The sequence below is a fragment of the Schistocerca piceifrons genome, chromosome 1, assembly GCF_021461385.2.
Source record: "Schistocerca piceifrons isolate TAMUIC-IGC-003096 chromosome 1, iqSchPice1.1, whole genome shotgun sequence".
NCBI classification, from domain to species: Eukaryota; Metazoa; Arthropoda; class Insecta; order Orthoptera; family Acrididae; genus Schistocerca; species Schistocerca piceifrons.
In genome coordinates, this window is record NC_060138.1 from 509,607,937 (window position 1) to 509,624,183 (window position 16,247).

The window sequence follows — 16,247 nt, forward strand, 5'->3', positions numbered from 1 at the left end:
TTCAAAGAGTGTTAACTGATGATTGATTTTAAATTAATTTTCTTTTTGGTCCTTTAAAAATTTCCAACATTTTGTCCTTTTTTTAATTTAAGCAGATCCATTTGGTTTTTGCTACTGAGTAATTTTGTATGAGCTTGGCATTAAAGTTTATTCAAACTTAATCAATGGCCATTTTTCAATGTCAAATCATTTTTAAGAAAACTTTCTGTCAAAACTTAATTTCTTTGTTGTATTTATGTCCAACAGCAGAATTGAAACTTAAATATTGATATTTTGTACTATGATGAATGAATGATTAACTGATTGCTTACTAATTCTGTTTAAGATATTCCAACTGAGTGGATAGAAAACTGGAAGAACCAGGAACCACACACAAGTTTTGACCTACCAGAACCCAACATGTTTCTGCCAACAGACTTTGAGATTGTGGAACATGACGACCCAGTTCCAGGTGCTCCAGTATGCATACGAGCAGATGACTGGACAGAGGTGTGGTACAGACCGGATGACAAGTTCAATAAGCCTCTCACGTACATATATTGCAGTGTTTCTTCACCTATGGCATCAATCTCAGCTTGCAAGTTAGTACTCATCAACAATATGTAATCATTTTTTGTGGCAGAATTATTTAACTGTCTGGATCCTGAACGTGTGTGAACAAAGAATATTTAGTCATTAACTGCTGAAGAAAGGCCCTCTCCAGACTTCTCCATACATTACAGTCTTCAGTCAAATGCATCCCTAGTGCTTCTGGACATTTTGTAAAGTAATCTACCTCCCTTTCGTTAGATTGTACCGCAGTCTATTTCTGTCATTTGAAATCCAGCAGATTACTTCCTTGGCTCATTGACAATCCGGGGGCTTTGCATAATGCATCTCATCGATTTGTTTCAGTTTCATTATAGTCATAATTACATCTTATCTCCAAGTTGCTTTCGTATGCATTTATTGCTTACCCTGCTTCCTTATCCATTTATTTTTTTCTCATATCTCTTAGTTATTCTCATCATCCAACTCTCCATTGATTGCTAAACAGCACTGAGAACCTGTGTGTTATTTGCTTTAAGACTCTATTCTTGCTGCCATTAAGTCAGAACTGGTAAGGCTCTGTGGTGTAAATTTTTTTTTTTTTACAGATTAGTAATTTAGTTTTGACAACCCTATTTATTTACCAAAAACTTTCAGGCCCATTTGTACTCTTTTGATAATTTGGTTTGCTATCCAAAGAGTTGTTGTCTTCAACTGCCCTCAATACAGAAAACTCATAAACTGATTATGCAGTTTTCTCTTTAATATGTTTGTTATTCAGTGAAACGTAACATTCACATTTTTTACTTTTTTACTATATCTTCATTGTTTATGAGCCATGGCTGGACAGACTGCGTCACAAATACAATGTTTATCAACTAACATTTATACAACACCATATACAAAATTTATATTACAAATAAAAGAAAATATTTATGCAGTGCACAAAAACACATAGAACGTAGAGAAAATGAAATATAACTAAACAGGAAAGTAGAACTTCATAGCAGCAAATGAAACTACCATAAAGCAAAATGTTTACAAAACCATGTAGATCACACACATAAAGTTTCGTTTTGGCAAAATATGTACTTTAAGTAAAACACAAAATTAAATGTGCAGTTAACTAAGAACATAAAAAGAAGATTTAATTCATGCAAAATTATATATAAAACATAACAATATTTATTATTTTGTCCGTTCACTAGAACCACTGTTGAAAAACTCTTCCAAGGAATATAGTGGATGTTGTTTCAAGTTCTGAGCAATTTTTTTCCGAAATAATTCAGGTGGCAGGGATTTCACTTCTGGAGGCAGTTGATTGTACATTTTTAGGGCGACTGTTGGAAAGCTGTCTTGTGTGCTTGATAGGCGACACCTTAGCACTTCAATGTTCCTCTTACAACGAGTGTCATGATTATGTATTTCTTGTCTTATGCTGAAATTCCTTTGATTTTCTTTTATATAAATGAGGCAGAAAAACACATACTGGCTAAAAACAGTCATTATGCCTAGCCTGGTGAAAATGGGCTTACAGTGGTCCAGTTTTTTGCTAGAGGATATGATCCTGGTGTATTTTTTTTTTAAATAGCAACACATCTTTGCAGCCTGAGGAGTGTCCCCACAACAACAATCCATAGCTAATGTGGCTGTGGAAGAGTCCATGGTGTAAGAAACTGGTCAGTTATCACCCTCTTCAGCTTCCTCAGGAGGTATATCACACGAGAAAGTTTGGTGCATACATATGCAGTGTGATCATTCATGGAGAGTTTGCTGTCAATCTTGAAGCCCAGTAGTCTGACAGTCTCCATGTTTTCTTGCTCTTCAATGTTGGTTGGACTGCATATCAAATGTTGGGTTTTTTCTTCATTGATCGTCATTTTATTTATGATGAACCATTCTTTTATTTCTTCAAACATAGAATTTGATGCACCAAGAGCTTCTGCGGCTGTATGTCCTTTGGCAATAAGGGTAGTGTCATCTGCAAACTGCAACATTTGTCTATTACAGCTCGTATCATTGACATATATGAGGAATAGGAGAGGTCCTAAGACTGATCCTTGGGGCACTCCATGTTCTAGTTTTTGTTCAAGAGAAGTTGCTCCGTGCATTGATACTACCTGCTTTCGGTTTTCCAAATAAGATTGGAGTGTTGATAGAACAACACCTCCAACACCATAGCATCTTAACTTGGCTATTAGTGTTGTGTGTGAGATGCAATCAAAGGCTTTGCTGAGGTCACAGAGTGTCAGTGCCACACTCTCTCTCTCTTCAAAACTCTGTCGAAATGTTTTTAATAAGTCCAGTATGGCTGTCACTGTTGATCTCCCTTTGCGGAATCCGTGCTGATGCTTTGGAATAAGTTGTTTTCCTCAAAGTAATTCAGTATCTGCAAGTGCATCACAGACTCAGTAACTTGGGCTATTACTGGTACCACTGAGATTGGTCTGAAGCTGGACACCTCGCATGGATCCCCCTTCTCATATATTGGTACTGTGCGCGCCAGTTTAAGGAAGTCTGGGAAGACACCAGAAGATAGACATTTGTTTGTTACTATGGCTAGTGGCTGAGCTAATTCCGCAATAATTTTCTTTAGCAGTGTGCAGGACATGCCATAGATGTCTACACTTTGAGTGTTTGTAGGAGTTCACAATTTTTATCGTGTCTTCAGGGTGTACTTCCTTCCAGTTTTTAATACTGCAACTGTCTGCATTTATTATGTTTGCAGTCAGATCTAGGTCAGAGTGTGTAATTTCACTCACTGTCTTTCCACTATTCTGACAAAATATTCATTGAAGTCATCAGGGCTACATGAATTTAAGCAGGAGGTTCTTTCTGTTCTCATTTACAAGATTCCAGGCAGCTTTACAAGGATTTTGGGCCTCTTTATTGTATGTGTCATTATATTTCTTTTTTGCATCCTCTACTGCCTTCCTATAAGCTTTTTTGGCTTTTAGGTAGTTGTGGTGATGTAATTCTTTAGCTGGAATGTCTAAAGCTGATTTCATTCGGTCCTTGCACATTGTTACAATACGCTTCAATTTGTTGAGCTCGGGTGTGTACCATTGTTTCACATTGATAACTTTCTGCCTGCCTTGTGATTTGTCCACAGGATTCTTCACTGGTCTTACTGGAAACATGTCATCAAATATTGCTTTTAAGGTTTGGAGCAGACATAAGAAAGAATCACTGCCTACTAACTCTGCAATTTTTTGCTGCCAGTTTACACAATACAGAGCTTCTTTGAGATCATTTAGTCTCTCTTCTTTAACAAATCTTCTTCTGAATGAGTAGTTTGAATGCCATGTGCTTATCTGCAGCTTGCTCCTCATACTGGTTTCCATTACTAGCGCACAGTGATCTGCTATCATAGGTTCAACTACACTGAATTTATAGTCCCAGATGTTGAGTTGGTGATTATGGTATCCAGGCACGCACCACCTCTTGTTGGGAGCTTATTTGCAATAAACAACCCATAACTGGCAATTAGTCTCATAAAGACCCCCCTCTCTGGCATCTCCATCACCTATGTGTGTGTTGAAATCTCCACACAGTGCGATTTTTGACTTTAGGCGTGTTAGGTAACGCAAACAGTTCTCCATATGTCCAATAAAGTTCTCAAAGTTACCATCTGGTGAATGGTACACAGCAACAACAACTAAATCAATATTTGTTTATAACAGTGCAGCTAATTCAAGATCAAAATCCACACAAAAACTGCTTAAATCAATTTCCTAGATGTTATGATCTCTGTTGGCATACACAGAGACCCCACTGCGGGTTGCAGTTCTTCGAAACCAAGCACTGGCCATGTCTAAGTATTCAACAGATTTATAGAAATCACCTTCTGCTTCAGCTAGCCAGTGTTCACAACTACATAAAACATCTGGTTTAATTTCTTCTATAAAAATGATAGGAGATCCAGTTTGGTTCTTATGCACTGCACATTTACATTTGTAATGATTATAGGCATATTGTTTTCAGTACTAGCAACATTCTTGTACAGTGATCCTTGATCCTTGTTTTTAATTTCATAATCTATTTTATTGGCATAATGGTTGGTCTCTGGAACAAAAAACGCTTAATTACAACATTTTTGGGCTTTAGATGAAAGTCTACACCAATCTTAAAACTACTATTTACACCCTTAGATTCCAATTTTTCTACGTGAAAGTTGCTATGACCTGGTAGGATTTTCTTCAAAAAGTTAATTACGTTTTCTGCCGTCGTTCCACTTTTCACCTTTCCTAAATGAAACCATGCTCTCTTTTCCCCATAGGACTTATGGTGGAAAATGTGGGAAATAACTTTTTAAGCAGTAAAAGTTATGTATAGGATCCCCTCTTGCATTATCATAGTTTATGTATGATAATAAGTATATGATAGGCACCAAAATACTCATCAGGGACTTGCTTATTATCCAGTCAAGATTGTCTCTATTTTGAACTATGTTTAGTTGCTGACTCAATTTGAACTGGTAACTGTCTGGGAAGTAGAAATATGTGACTTAATTTCGTTCATCATAATCAATGTATTTGGAAAGCCTGCACTTGTGTATTCATTATTTAAATAAAGAAACACTACACCTGCTAAACATTTTTCATCCTTAGCTTGATGATTTCTGAGAATGTTTTCTCATTGTCAAGCACAAATATGTACATAAGTATTTCGTGTGATGTTTGCATATGTCTCACTCTGCATCTCTTGCACTGTAGTCATCTTTTTGAGGCTATAAGGTAGTGTGCCTCCTCCCTTATGCAGAAAACCACACTAATCACCACTCACGTTGATTGTATGTGAAATATCACAAAAAATATTTATGTTAAAATTTGCATTTCACAATGAGAATAAATTCTTCAAATACATTTTGCTAAGCCTGTAAAAATACCTAACTGAAGCAATGCATCCTTACTTAAATCAGTAACATTTGAACAATGCATAAAGTGTGAAGGTCTTAACTAAACTTCAGGAATCCAACCAACGAAACACCCCAAATAAGCATTGGAGGTGTTATGACAATCACAGTGCTCATGAAGTTGTGCATGCACAGTAGAGATAGTTTGAAAACTGTTGTGATTGGCCATTGTTTGAGTAAAAGTAGCTACTTCCATCAGCCACCATGCCGAGTAGAGCTTGGCAATGACAGGAGATAAAGTATGAATTTTTCTGACATTTACTGATTGAAATCTGTTGACTAGTGTGCCCTGGTGTCAAGCAACTTAACTGTGTAACTTGTGTAAACACTACTTGAAGGCCAACACCATGCCAGTGTCATTTTATGTCAGTTACTTCTGTTATTTCCCCTGAATATTGTTCCATAAAGCTAAATGATGGGAAAATTATAATTAACACAAAATTGGATGTGAATTAACATTGTGAATGTAGGAAATTTATGGAAGTGATAAAAAGTGTCGTAAATGGTGGGAAAACATTAATTCGAGAATCTAAAAGTGGGGTTATACTATATATGACAAGTAAAAACTGTGTTCTACACTGAGATTTGAATCTTGATCCCCGTTTTTCACGGCAGTGCACTACTAATTACGCCAGGCCCTTCCAGCTCAAATGCCTGTTTGTTGGCAGCTGGGACCGTGTTGGCAGTGATTAGCAGGGTTCAGCAAGCAGCTGATGCATGGGTAGTCGGACAGCTGGACTATAGGCTGTGTGACTGTGTGTTCTGTTGACAGTGAATGTGTGCAATGGGGCCACATGGTGGGTAGCTTGTACTTCCTGCAGGTGAGATGACAGGCATTTGTGGGTGCCAGTGGCCAGTGGGGCAGTAGTGGAACAGTATGAACTAAGCCTTTCAAGCATACTTCAGTCTTTTCTCTGCATCCTGGGACCAACTGTATGGAGCTCACAATGATGATGTTAAACTGGAGAGAGCTCTGGGCATCTTTATTGGCCAAAGACCTGCTGCTGAAGTGTGATATCTAATTGGGTGTTGTGTGGTTCCTTGGATTCAGTGTGAATGAGTTACATGTGATATCTACATGGGTTTTGTGTGATTCCAGCTGGCTCTACATGATTTTCATAAAATTGACAGCCAGCAGGCTGATTTCAGAGAAGGCGTCAGCTAGGGAGCTGATATTTGTTGCCCTTGCTCCTGAGGACATCATTTGACAGTAGTGATACCATCTTCTATGCTTCTTTGTGACGCTGGCTCCTGCCCTTTCCAAACTCTGAAGAGTCTGTCTTATGGTGCTGTGACACCGACACCTCTCAAAGAAAGGATATAGCAAGGAGTTCTGCCTTTTCCACAGCCTCAAGATTGTTGCTAAGAATGAATTCTTTTACTTTCTGATAAATGTCCACTCCATTCATTACCTTTGAGAAGTGAAAACAGTTTTAATAATCAAACATAATTCCTGGAGAAAGCTATCCAAGAATAGTTGAATGAATTGAACTGACATAATACTCTTAATGGAATCGGTCCTTAAATTTGAATACCTTACTTTCACGGATGATCTAAAATTTAGAGGACAGGATTACACATTTCTTTTGAAAATAAAGAGAAATGAACATAGATGCAAAAGATCCAACATGGACAGTGAAGACTTGCAGGATGACACCAGGTGAACACAGAAGTTCAAGTAACTAGGCAAGATTTTCAACCCAAGTGCCAGTGAGAGGCAGCAGTTGAAGAAATCACCAGATAGATGGAGACAGTACTCATACTCTGCCAGGACACTTGCTAATCCAGATCCCTGTGTTATTGTGATAAATTGACATGCTACAGTAACTTAGCTAAAGCTGAATATTTATATTCTGCAGTGACAATTGCCAGAAAAGGACTCTCAGAAATAAATGAAAGGAAAGTAAACTTTTAAAGAAAATCCTGGGTCTCTAAAAGAAACAGCAGATGAGTTTACATAATTATCATTTAAGATCAAACAAAGAGTTATGTGAATAGTTTGTAAGATCTCAACAACAATGAATAAAGAAGGCTAAAAATAACAGAAAATCTTGCTAATAAGGAATTGATTTAGTAATAGAACAGAAATGCACATATCTCATTGGTTAAAGAAGTACATAAGGACCTAGGGAAGTGTGCAATCAGTAAAGAAGGTGCAGGAAACAGAGAAGGGGTTTAGAGCAAAAACCACTGGAAGTGATAGACCTAGCTGACTTCTTTCCCTGTCCTTCCCTAATCCGATGAGGCCGCAACAGATTTTTCTCAGAAGAAGAGTGAAAATGATTTATTTAGAAAATGTAAGAATATTGGAAGAGAGAAGAACTCAAGAAGTGATGGAAATTATGTGATTGTAGCCCATATGTGGCTAAAATGACGAAATGAAATAAAAATGTAAATCTAATGCAATCAATGCAGCATATACTCAATAGAGAGCAAAAGACTTATTTCTCAGTAACATCACCGGAGTTGAATGTAAGCCACCTCTTTAAACAATTGGGCATACTGGCAAAAGCATTGCAGTACATTTACTCTGTTATGTAGCTTGTTGTTAATAGTCTCAGTTCAAGAACAGCAGTGGCATTCATATATGTGATACTGTTAGGATAAATGATTTATATTATTCTTTACTGAGACTGAATGAAGTATACAGAGATATCTTTGACTACCTAACCAGTATTATAAAAAGAATTTAATACATAATAAATTCAGAATGTGTGTGTGTGTGTGTGTGTGTGTGTGTGTGTGTGTGTGTGTGTGAGAGAGAGAGAGAGAGAGAGAGAGAGAGAGAGAGAGAGTGTGACTGACTGAACATAGTTAAATATAAATTACTGGAAAAAAGTGTTTTAAGCCAATTACGTAAATAGTTATCATGTTGCCATTCAAATATACAATAACTGTTTAATTGTAAAACTGCCTCATTCTATTTCCCTGAGAGAGGTTGCAGTCATGATCCATGATACAAGCGAATAACTAAATTAAAATTTCTGTTATATCCTTTTTCATGAAAGCACAAGTCTTCAGCATCATAGGAAACTCTTTGCAGGGTGTAAGACGGAAAGTACAGACACAAATGACCAGTTGAAGCTTTGAATGGGACCACTAAGACATGCTTGGATGGTATAATGGGTAGCATACTATCCATGAAAGACATGGATACGTGTTTGAATACCGGTTTGGCACACATTTTTGACTAACCACACATAAGCAACACATCCCACACTCAGCAGAAAATAAGACAGAAAATAAGACAAGTAACCCCTGACCGAGCAAGGTGGCTCAGTGGTTAGCACACTGGACTCACATTTGGGAGGATGACAGTTCAATCCCACGTTCGACCATTCTGATTTAGTTTTTACGTAATTTTCCTAAATCATTCCTGGCAAATGCTGGGATGGTTCCTTTGAAAGGGCACAGCTGATTTCCTTCCCCGTCCTTCCCTAATCCGATGAGACCGATGACCTCGCTGTTTCATCTCTTCCCCCAAACAACCCAACCCAGCTAACCTGTATATTGATTACGCACTGCTCTTGTTTTATTGTAATTGATTTTTAGTTGCACTTCCAAACTTGCTGTATTAAGTTCTTCCATTAGTTGTTGATTTTTTCTGTGCTGATAGAAATAGTGTACTGCAATAATCACCAAAACGAAGGCTACTTAAGTGTATGTTCCATTAACACACATTCTTTCTTCAGTGTCCCAGTTCAGTCTCCTTGAAGCTTCCTCGAGGGCAACTGAATGTAATGTCAGTAATATAGGATGTCCTTTTCTGATGTCAGTCAAGGTATTCACAATTGCAATTATGGGCAACCATCAATTGTATAACTGAATGATGACAATGAAAATTTTTGCCAGACTGGGACTTGAACCCAGGTTTTCCACTTATCACGAGATGTTGCTGTACCATTAGGCCATCCAAGCATGTCTCATGGCCAGACCGAAACTTCCATATGCCATCAACCATGTGTCTACAACCTGTACTCATATATCCACTATGCATATTTGTGTTCAGGTGAGACCTTTTACTTGAAAGTTGTTTGCCTGGTGTTCGCGAGTAAATACAGTATTGCAGTGCATGTGATATCCTGACTTATGGTACTTCATGCATGTCTAAAGGAAAATGGCATCATATTTTTCCACCTACACCAGAAAGTGACTTTAAAGTAAAATGTCTCGTGTGTACAGGGATATTCATAATAGATGTAGCCTGAGTACAGGGTGTAGACACATGGTTGATGACATTTGGAAGTTTGGGTCTGGCCAAATCATGTTCAGATGCCTAATGGTAAAGTGAACATTTATGATAAATGGGAAATCTGGGTTCCAGTCTCAGTCCGGCACAAATTTTTATAGTTGTCATTCCATTCTGCAGCAGATAGTTGTCCACATTTGCAATTGCGAATACATTTCATGGATTTATGATGCTTGAAGTTGCCACAGTGCCTGTTCTCGTGGATATGGATGCATGTACAAAGAAACATTACGTTGTAATCTGGAATAATACAGACAATATCATATTTTCTGACTTCTGTTGTAATTCAGAATTTCCAAAGACCTTGTGAACTCTGCAGAATATATGCAGCAGTGTTGAAATTACCACCAGTGTGCTACCATAGATGAATCAATGCCAGGTTTCTCAAGGACTGTTAGTGCAGATCTACTTGAAAATGGATCAAGAGCTTTCCCAAAATCTGTGAATATTAACGATTATTTATACTCATTGCTTGGGTCAGTAATTTCATTTACAACTTGCAAATAGTCTGTTGTGTTAATCCAGTTGTAAATCTTGCTTGGTTTGTGTAATAAAATCCAATATTTTGTCTATGCCACTGGTAATCATCAAATGCTTGTAGAGAGCATGCAGACAAGTGTAATGTGCTGCAGATATATAGAAAGAAAGATCCTTTATAATTTAGCTACAATATAGCAGGTCAGCAACTGGAAGCAGTTAATTCCATAAATTATCTGGGAGTAGGCATTAGGAGTGATTTAAAATGGAATGACCATATAAAATTAATCATCAGTAAAGCAGATGCCAGACTGAGATTCATTGGAAGAATCCTAAGGAAATGCAGTCCGAAAACAAAGGAAGTAGGTTACAGTACACTTGTTCGCACACAGCTTGAATACTGCTCACTGATGTGGGATCCATACCAGATAGGGTTGATAGAAGAGATAGAGAAGATCCAACAGAGAGCAGTGCGCTTCGTTACAGGATTGTTTAGTAATCGCAAAAGCGTTACGGAGATAATAGATAAACTCCAGTGGAAGACTCTGCAAGAGAGACACTCAGTAGCTCGGTACGGCCTTTTGTTGAAGTTTTGAGAACATACCTTCACCGAGGAGTCAAGCAGTGTATTGCTCCCTCCTACGTATATCTCGTGAAGAGACCATGAGGATAAAATCAGAGAGATTAGAGCCCACTCAGAAGCCTACCGACAATCTTTCTTTCCACAAACAATACGAGACTGGAATGGAAGGGAGAACCGATAGAGGTACTCAAGGTACCCTCCGCCACACACCGTCAGGTGGCTTGTGGAATATGGATGCAGATGTAAGTGTAGAATTTCATCTCTTTTTGTTGATAGCTGTACATTATGTCAGCACAGCTAAAGAAACATGATCATATTTTGTCTTGTTCATTTACTTAGTGTTTTTAATAAAATTTTCTTCAACCTCCTCAGGTACTGCCAAAGATATATTTTGATTAGTTCTGCATATTTTCCCTTGCTCCTCTTGTTTTTTGTTTGAACTCTTGTGTATCCTTAATGACCTACAGTATATTATGCTGTTTGCCTTATTAATTTTATTAAATAGTTGCCCTTTTTATCTTTGCCTGTGTAGTATCTGTCTTAGAAGATACTGAACTTGTTGCTTAGTTTGAGCTGGTATGTGCCCTGAATATTAAATAAATTTTCATAATTTGTATTCCTTATTTCCTGTCTTGTGTTTATTTGTTTCTAGGTTTATATCTACTTTTACTTTGGATCTTAATAGTTCCTGATAACTTGAAATTTTGAAGAGATCGAGTACTGTCACATCCTGTACAATTTATTTATTGTTCAATGAACTATGTTCTGCTTCAGTTTCAATTCCAGTTGGTCATTTGCAGATTACTTGGAGATATATTTAATTTACATTGGAGCAATGAGAAGTTACTTGAACAATTTATTGAGAAGTAATTGTGTGGTTCTTGAAATTTATGTATTTTATTTACCCTTGTGCCAATGGCATTGCCACAGTGGTAACACTAGTTCCTGTCAGATCACCAAACTTAAGCACTGTTGGGCTGGGCTAGCACTTGGATGGGTGACCATCCGGTCTGCCGAACGCTGTTGGCAAGTGGGATGCACTCAGCTCTTGTGAGGCAAACTGAGCAGTTACTTGATTAAGAAGTAGAGGCTCAGGTCTCATAAAGTGGCATATGGCCGGGAGAGCGGTTTGCTGACCACATGCCCTCCATATCCACACCCAGTGATGCCTGTGGGCTGAGGGTGACACGGTGGCTGGTCGGTACCATAGGGCCTTCATGGTCTATTCAGGTGCAGTTTAGTTTAGTTTAGTTTTTTATCACACCGGTACATCAGGGTGAATAAATTACAGTGATCGGTTACTTCTCTATTTGTATAACATAAATTTGTGATAGTAGAAGAAAATTGCAAATCATTTCTTACACTTTCCATTAGAACTATTAAATTTTCACAAAGACAGAAAATAATTACAGCCTAATTAGTGTTATTTCTGTAGAACTTTGAAGGAAAAGAGTGAAGTATGGACTGTTGTATGACAAAAGACATTCATTCATAATAATGAGGAAAAATTGGACAGTGACTGTCGTACACTTTTGTACCGTTCTTTGCATGGTACGAAGAATGAAGTGTAATGTGTATGGGAACATAACTATTTCGTATTAAAACTATCTCCATCCGTGGATCACAGTATTGTACTGTAGTGACCATTTATGGGCATATTAATGTGAGTCTGAGTGGTGTATTGCAGCTGGGCTGACAGCTGGTGAGCACGTGATGTTGTCACAGTAATAACTCTATGAGGCTGATGAAATGTTATGAGGCAAGCTAGCTTATTGAAACAGCGAACTCAGCAGCACTGCAAAGACTATTGCAGCAAGGGGCAGGGCACATTTCCACCCGTATAATGACAGTGGTGTTTTAGGATATGTGACTGATAGTGGTGCATATGCACAAGTGCACCACTACCAACGATAAGAACTAGAAATTTTTGTAATGGAATTATTCTTAGTCTTGCATCTCTTCCTGGACGATAGGGCTGTACTGGATGAGGCACATGGATTTGCTTGCCAGACGAGGCACGTGGACTTGCCAGTAGATGTCGCTGATTCAAGGGTATGGCACGCCAACAGCTCTACGCACCAAGTCCCTCCCCAGACTTAGCTCCACGTTGCAGCAGACCTCACCAGGTCATCTCCAGCAGCGTAGCTGATTCTTCTTTAGGAAGCAGCGAGTTGCACCCCGTGCTCATTAGACATCATCCACCATCACCAAGTCGGTATCTTAGCATGATGGGCAACCACTGACGTGATGCACAGCTGGACGTCCCTCAGGGTCATAACAGATAAGTCATCATCGAGTATATGCTGGTGGTGCATGGGCTGTGTGGATGGCTCACATAATGAGGCCACCAGTGCTCAGTTGAGCTACTGTGTCAGCATCATTGAGCATGCAGTCAGCCAGCCTAGCAGAATTCACCTGTCAGATGGGCACTGATCTGGTGTATCAAGCAGCGCATATACGGCAATAAAGAAGTGGACAGAAGGCGCATTTCCAGAGACAGTGTCGGGAGCCACAGGAAAATAAAGGAAATTGGATGTACCGGCAGCAGAATTTTGGTAAGGACATGGGGGTGGACCAAGAGGCGGTAAGCAATCGGTAAATGACCTAAAGATGTTCCTGTTAAAATTAGGTGCAATGAATACGTGTGTAGAGGTGGACTGCGCAGTGATAGGTGTTGTAAGAGGTAAAGAGTGCAGGATTTTGTTGGACTCAGGGGCACAGATGTTGGTTGCCAGTGTAGACTTAATGGGTCAAAGGCAACACAACCCACCACTCTGTATGTTACATGTAGGTTAATATAATGCTTTATTTACAAGAAAATTTACTTAACTGGGATAGAGATCATGTTCTGTGGTACAAGCTCATCCATAAGAGTCCTCTTGCAGACAGTATCGGTAATCTTGTTATTACAAGCTTTATTCCCACTGCTGGTGAGGTACACCAATCTGGTCGCTATGTACTGTAATAACCTGAGTGAGTCAGTGAGGCCTTCCGGTCAGCGGCAGCAGCAGCCTAGATATGCGCTACTGAGAGGACGTTGGCAGCAAGTTGCTTGTCAGTGTGTCTCTGGCCTCTCTCTTGATAGGTGCACTTGATCCTGCACCTACTATCTATCTTCGTGCTACATCTATGCCAACCAGTTTGCTGGCAACAACTTCTGCCATCACAGAAGCTTTTGTCAGTGTGGAACTGTTGCGAGAGGTATCTAGCCTGTTGTGCAAACCAGTTAAACCACGTAAAATTGCAGTACGGCTTGATTTGTATGATTGTGTGCCAGGTGTCACCAGGAAGTCGCTTTAGTTGAATGTGGAGTCCGCTCTACCTGTGGGTATATTATATGCTGTAGAGCCTCTGGAGGAGAACAGTATTCTGGATTCAGCAAGTTGTTTTATTAACCCTTCAAGCCGGTACTTTCCGGGCGCATGCCTAGCCTACTGGCGGTAGTTTATATGGCTGCCTGGCCCCAGAGTGCAGCGTTTCAGTGAAATTGCTCTAGGATGGGAATTACTTGTTCAAATGTTACCAAAATTTCAGCAATTGGTATTAATACATATTTATTACGATTAAAACATACATTGTCACTTAAAATGAATTTTGAGTGTGGTATATTTTGAAACAATCTTCGAAACAAAGTCCTACACCACAGTCCTTGCACCAGAACGATGTTTCTTTATGTTTCCCTGTCTTCTTGCAGCAGACTGCACATCTCTTTGTAGGCTTACTCTTCTTCTCTGTGGGTGGAATCTTCTCAATAAAATGTCTTGCTGCGAGCCGTTCAGGCACAGGAGTTTTTGAAGGTCGCCCACATCGAGGTGAAGTTACATTCTTCCCGTGAATTTCCAGCAATCGTGTTATGAGCAGAAGCCTGAAATTTAGATGCGTTTCTTCCGTTGTTTTTTCGCTAGCATTGTAAACAATAAAAGCATTGTGCACTGCAACATTCATCAGCCTTCTAAACATTTTCATATACCACTTCACACCTTTCTTCCTTTCCACGAGAAAAGGTTGTAGTTTCTGATCCTTCAAATCTACACCACCCATAAAACTATTGTACTCTTTTATGCACTAAGGCTTTCTTATCTCGTTGCCCCTTTTGGTTGCCGTAACAACTGCATCATTATGAAATGTAGAAATAAAGGCAACCTGCTTTTTATCCATCCATTTCATTACCATTACGCTGTGTGAATGATATGCTACTAATTCACCTTTCTTCAGTTTTGCACGTCTCAAGGCATCAGGTATATTCTTCCTATTCAATCGAAGTGTGCCAGCTACATTCATACCTCTTTCCTTCAGGAAGTGGCACAAAAGGATGCGATTATAATAATTGTCCATCCAGAGCATATGGCCTAAGTTGAAAAGAGGCTCAACAAGCTTAACAACAATCTGACTGGTTTTCAGGGTATCTGCAGAAAGAAATTTTGTTTCTATTTCTGTGGAACTTCCTGCATAAATAATAAATTGCCATAAATAACTTGCGGAAGATTCGCAGATCTCATAGAACTTTATGTCAAACTTCGCTGATTTTAGAGGCAGATACGTTTTTATTGCCAGCCTTCCTTTCCATAACGTTAGAGATTCATCAACAGAAATGTTTTCTCCCATTTTGCACGTATTTTTAAATGTATCATTCAAGTGCTGAATGTCGGAACCCAACTTGAACAATCTCTTATTGTCTTCAAATGTATTCAGTTTGCCTTCAAATGTATTCAGTTCTTCATTGTTTACAAAGTGAAGGAATCTGCAAAGTAGCTCAAACCTGTCTTGTTGTAAACTCTGGTAGAAAATCGGCATGTTCAGAAGCGGATGCTTGCTGAAATACGACTTTATGGATGGCTTCTGAATAATTACCATCAACATCTGCAGTGCAAAAAACACATAAAGCTCATCTTTGTCAGTACCAACCAGTTACGTAGCCAAGAACGAGGTTGTAGAACAGTCTGTTTTTGTATATAATCTGCAGCATAACGGTTAGTTTCACACACAATTGTTTCTACGATAGTTTCCCTGAAATACAGCTTGAACGCTTCAGCTGCAGAATTTATCTGTTATCACAGGTCCACATTTACCAACAAATGGTGTTTTCAGAGAGACATAAGAGCTGTCAACTTCTTGCCATTTCCAGTCTTCTTCATTCCGTGCGCGTTTCACTGGTGCGCTTTGTTTGATGTCATCGTCACTATCCGCCATTTCTTCTCCACTTCTTCCGGGTGTTTCTTCCAAACAGTCAAAATTACTTCCATCGTCAACGTCTAGATCACTCCCACTGTCATTTATACTGTCTAAACCATTCGTTGGTTCATTGAGAATTGCGAGAATTTGCTCTGAAGTAAGACCACGCGAAGTGTTTGGCTGCATCGTTTTGCATTTGAGAGTGTTGCTCAGACTGTAAGATACAATACGTTATTTCTCCCGACTGCCTCACTTCATGACAAAGATCTTTGAAGCAGAGCAGCACAGATATGTCTGTAGTTAGCTGACGAAGTAGTATCGGC

At 38.9% G+C, this 16,247-nt stretch overlaps 1 protein-coding gene across 2 annotated transcripts in view; it reads left to right on the forward strand.

Annotated features, from left to right (window-relative positions):
- The window catches only part of LOC124796652 (nardilysin-like), a 381,435-nt gene that overhangs the window by 174,682 nt on the left and 190,506 nt on the right, over window positions 1-16,247 (forward strand). For both annotated transcript variants that reach the window (XM_047260712.1, XM_047260713.1), the window contains exon 12: window positions 326-581. In XM_047260712.1, coding sequence (XP_047116668.1) covers window positions 326-581 — 256 coding nt within the window. The remainder of the gene's footprint in view (window positions 1-325; window positions 582-16,247) is intronic.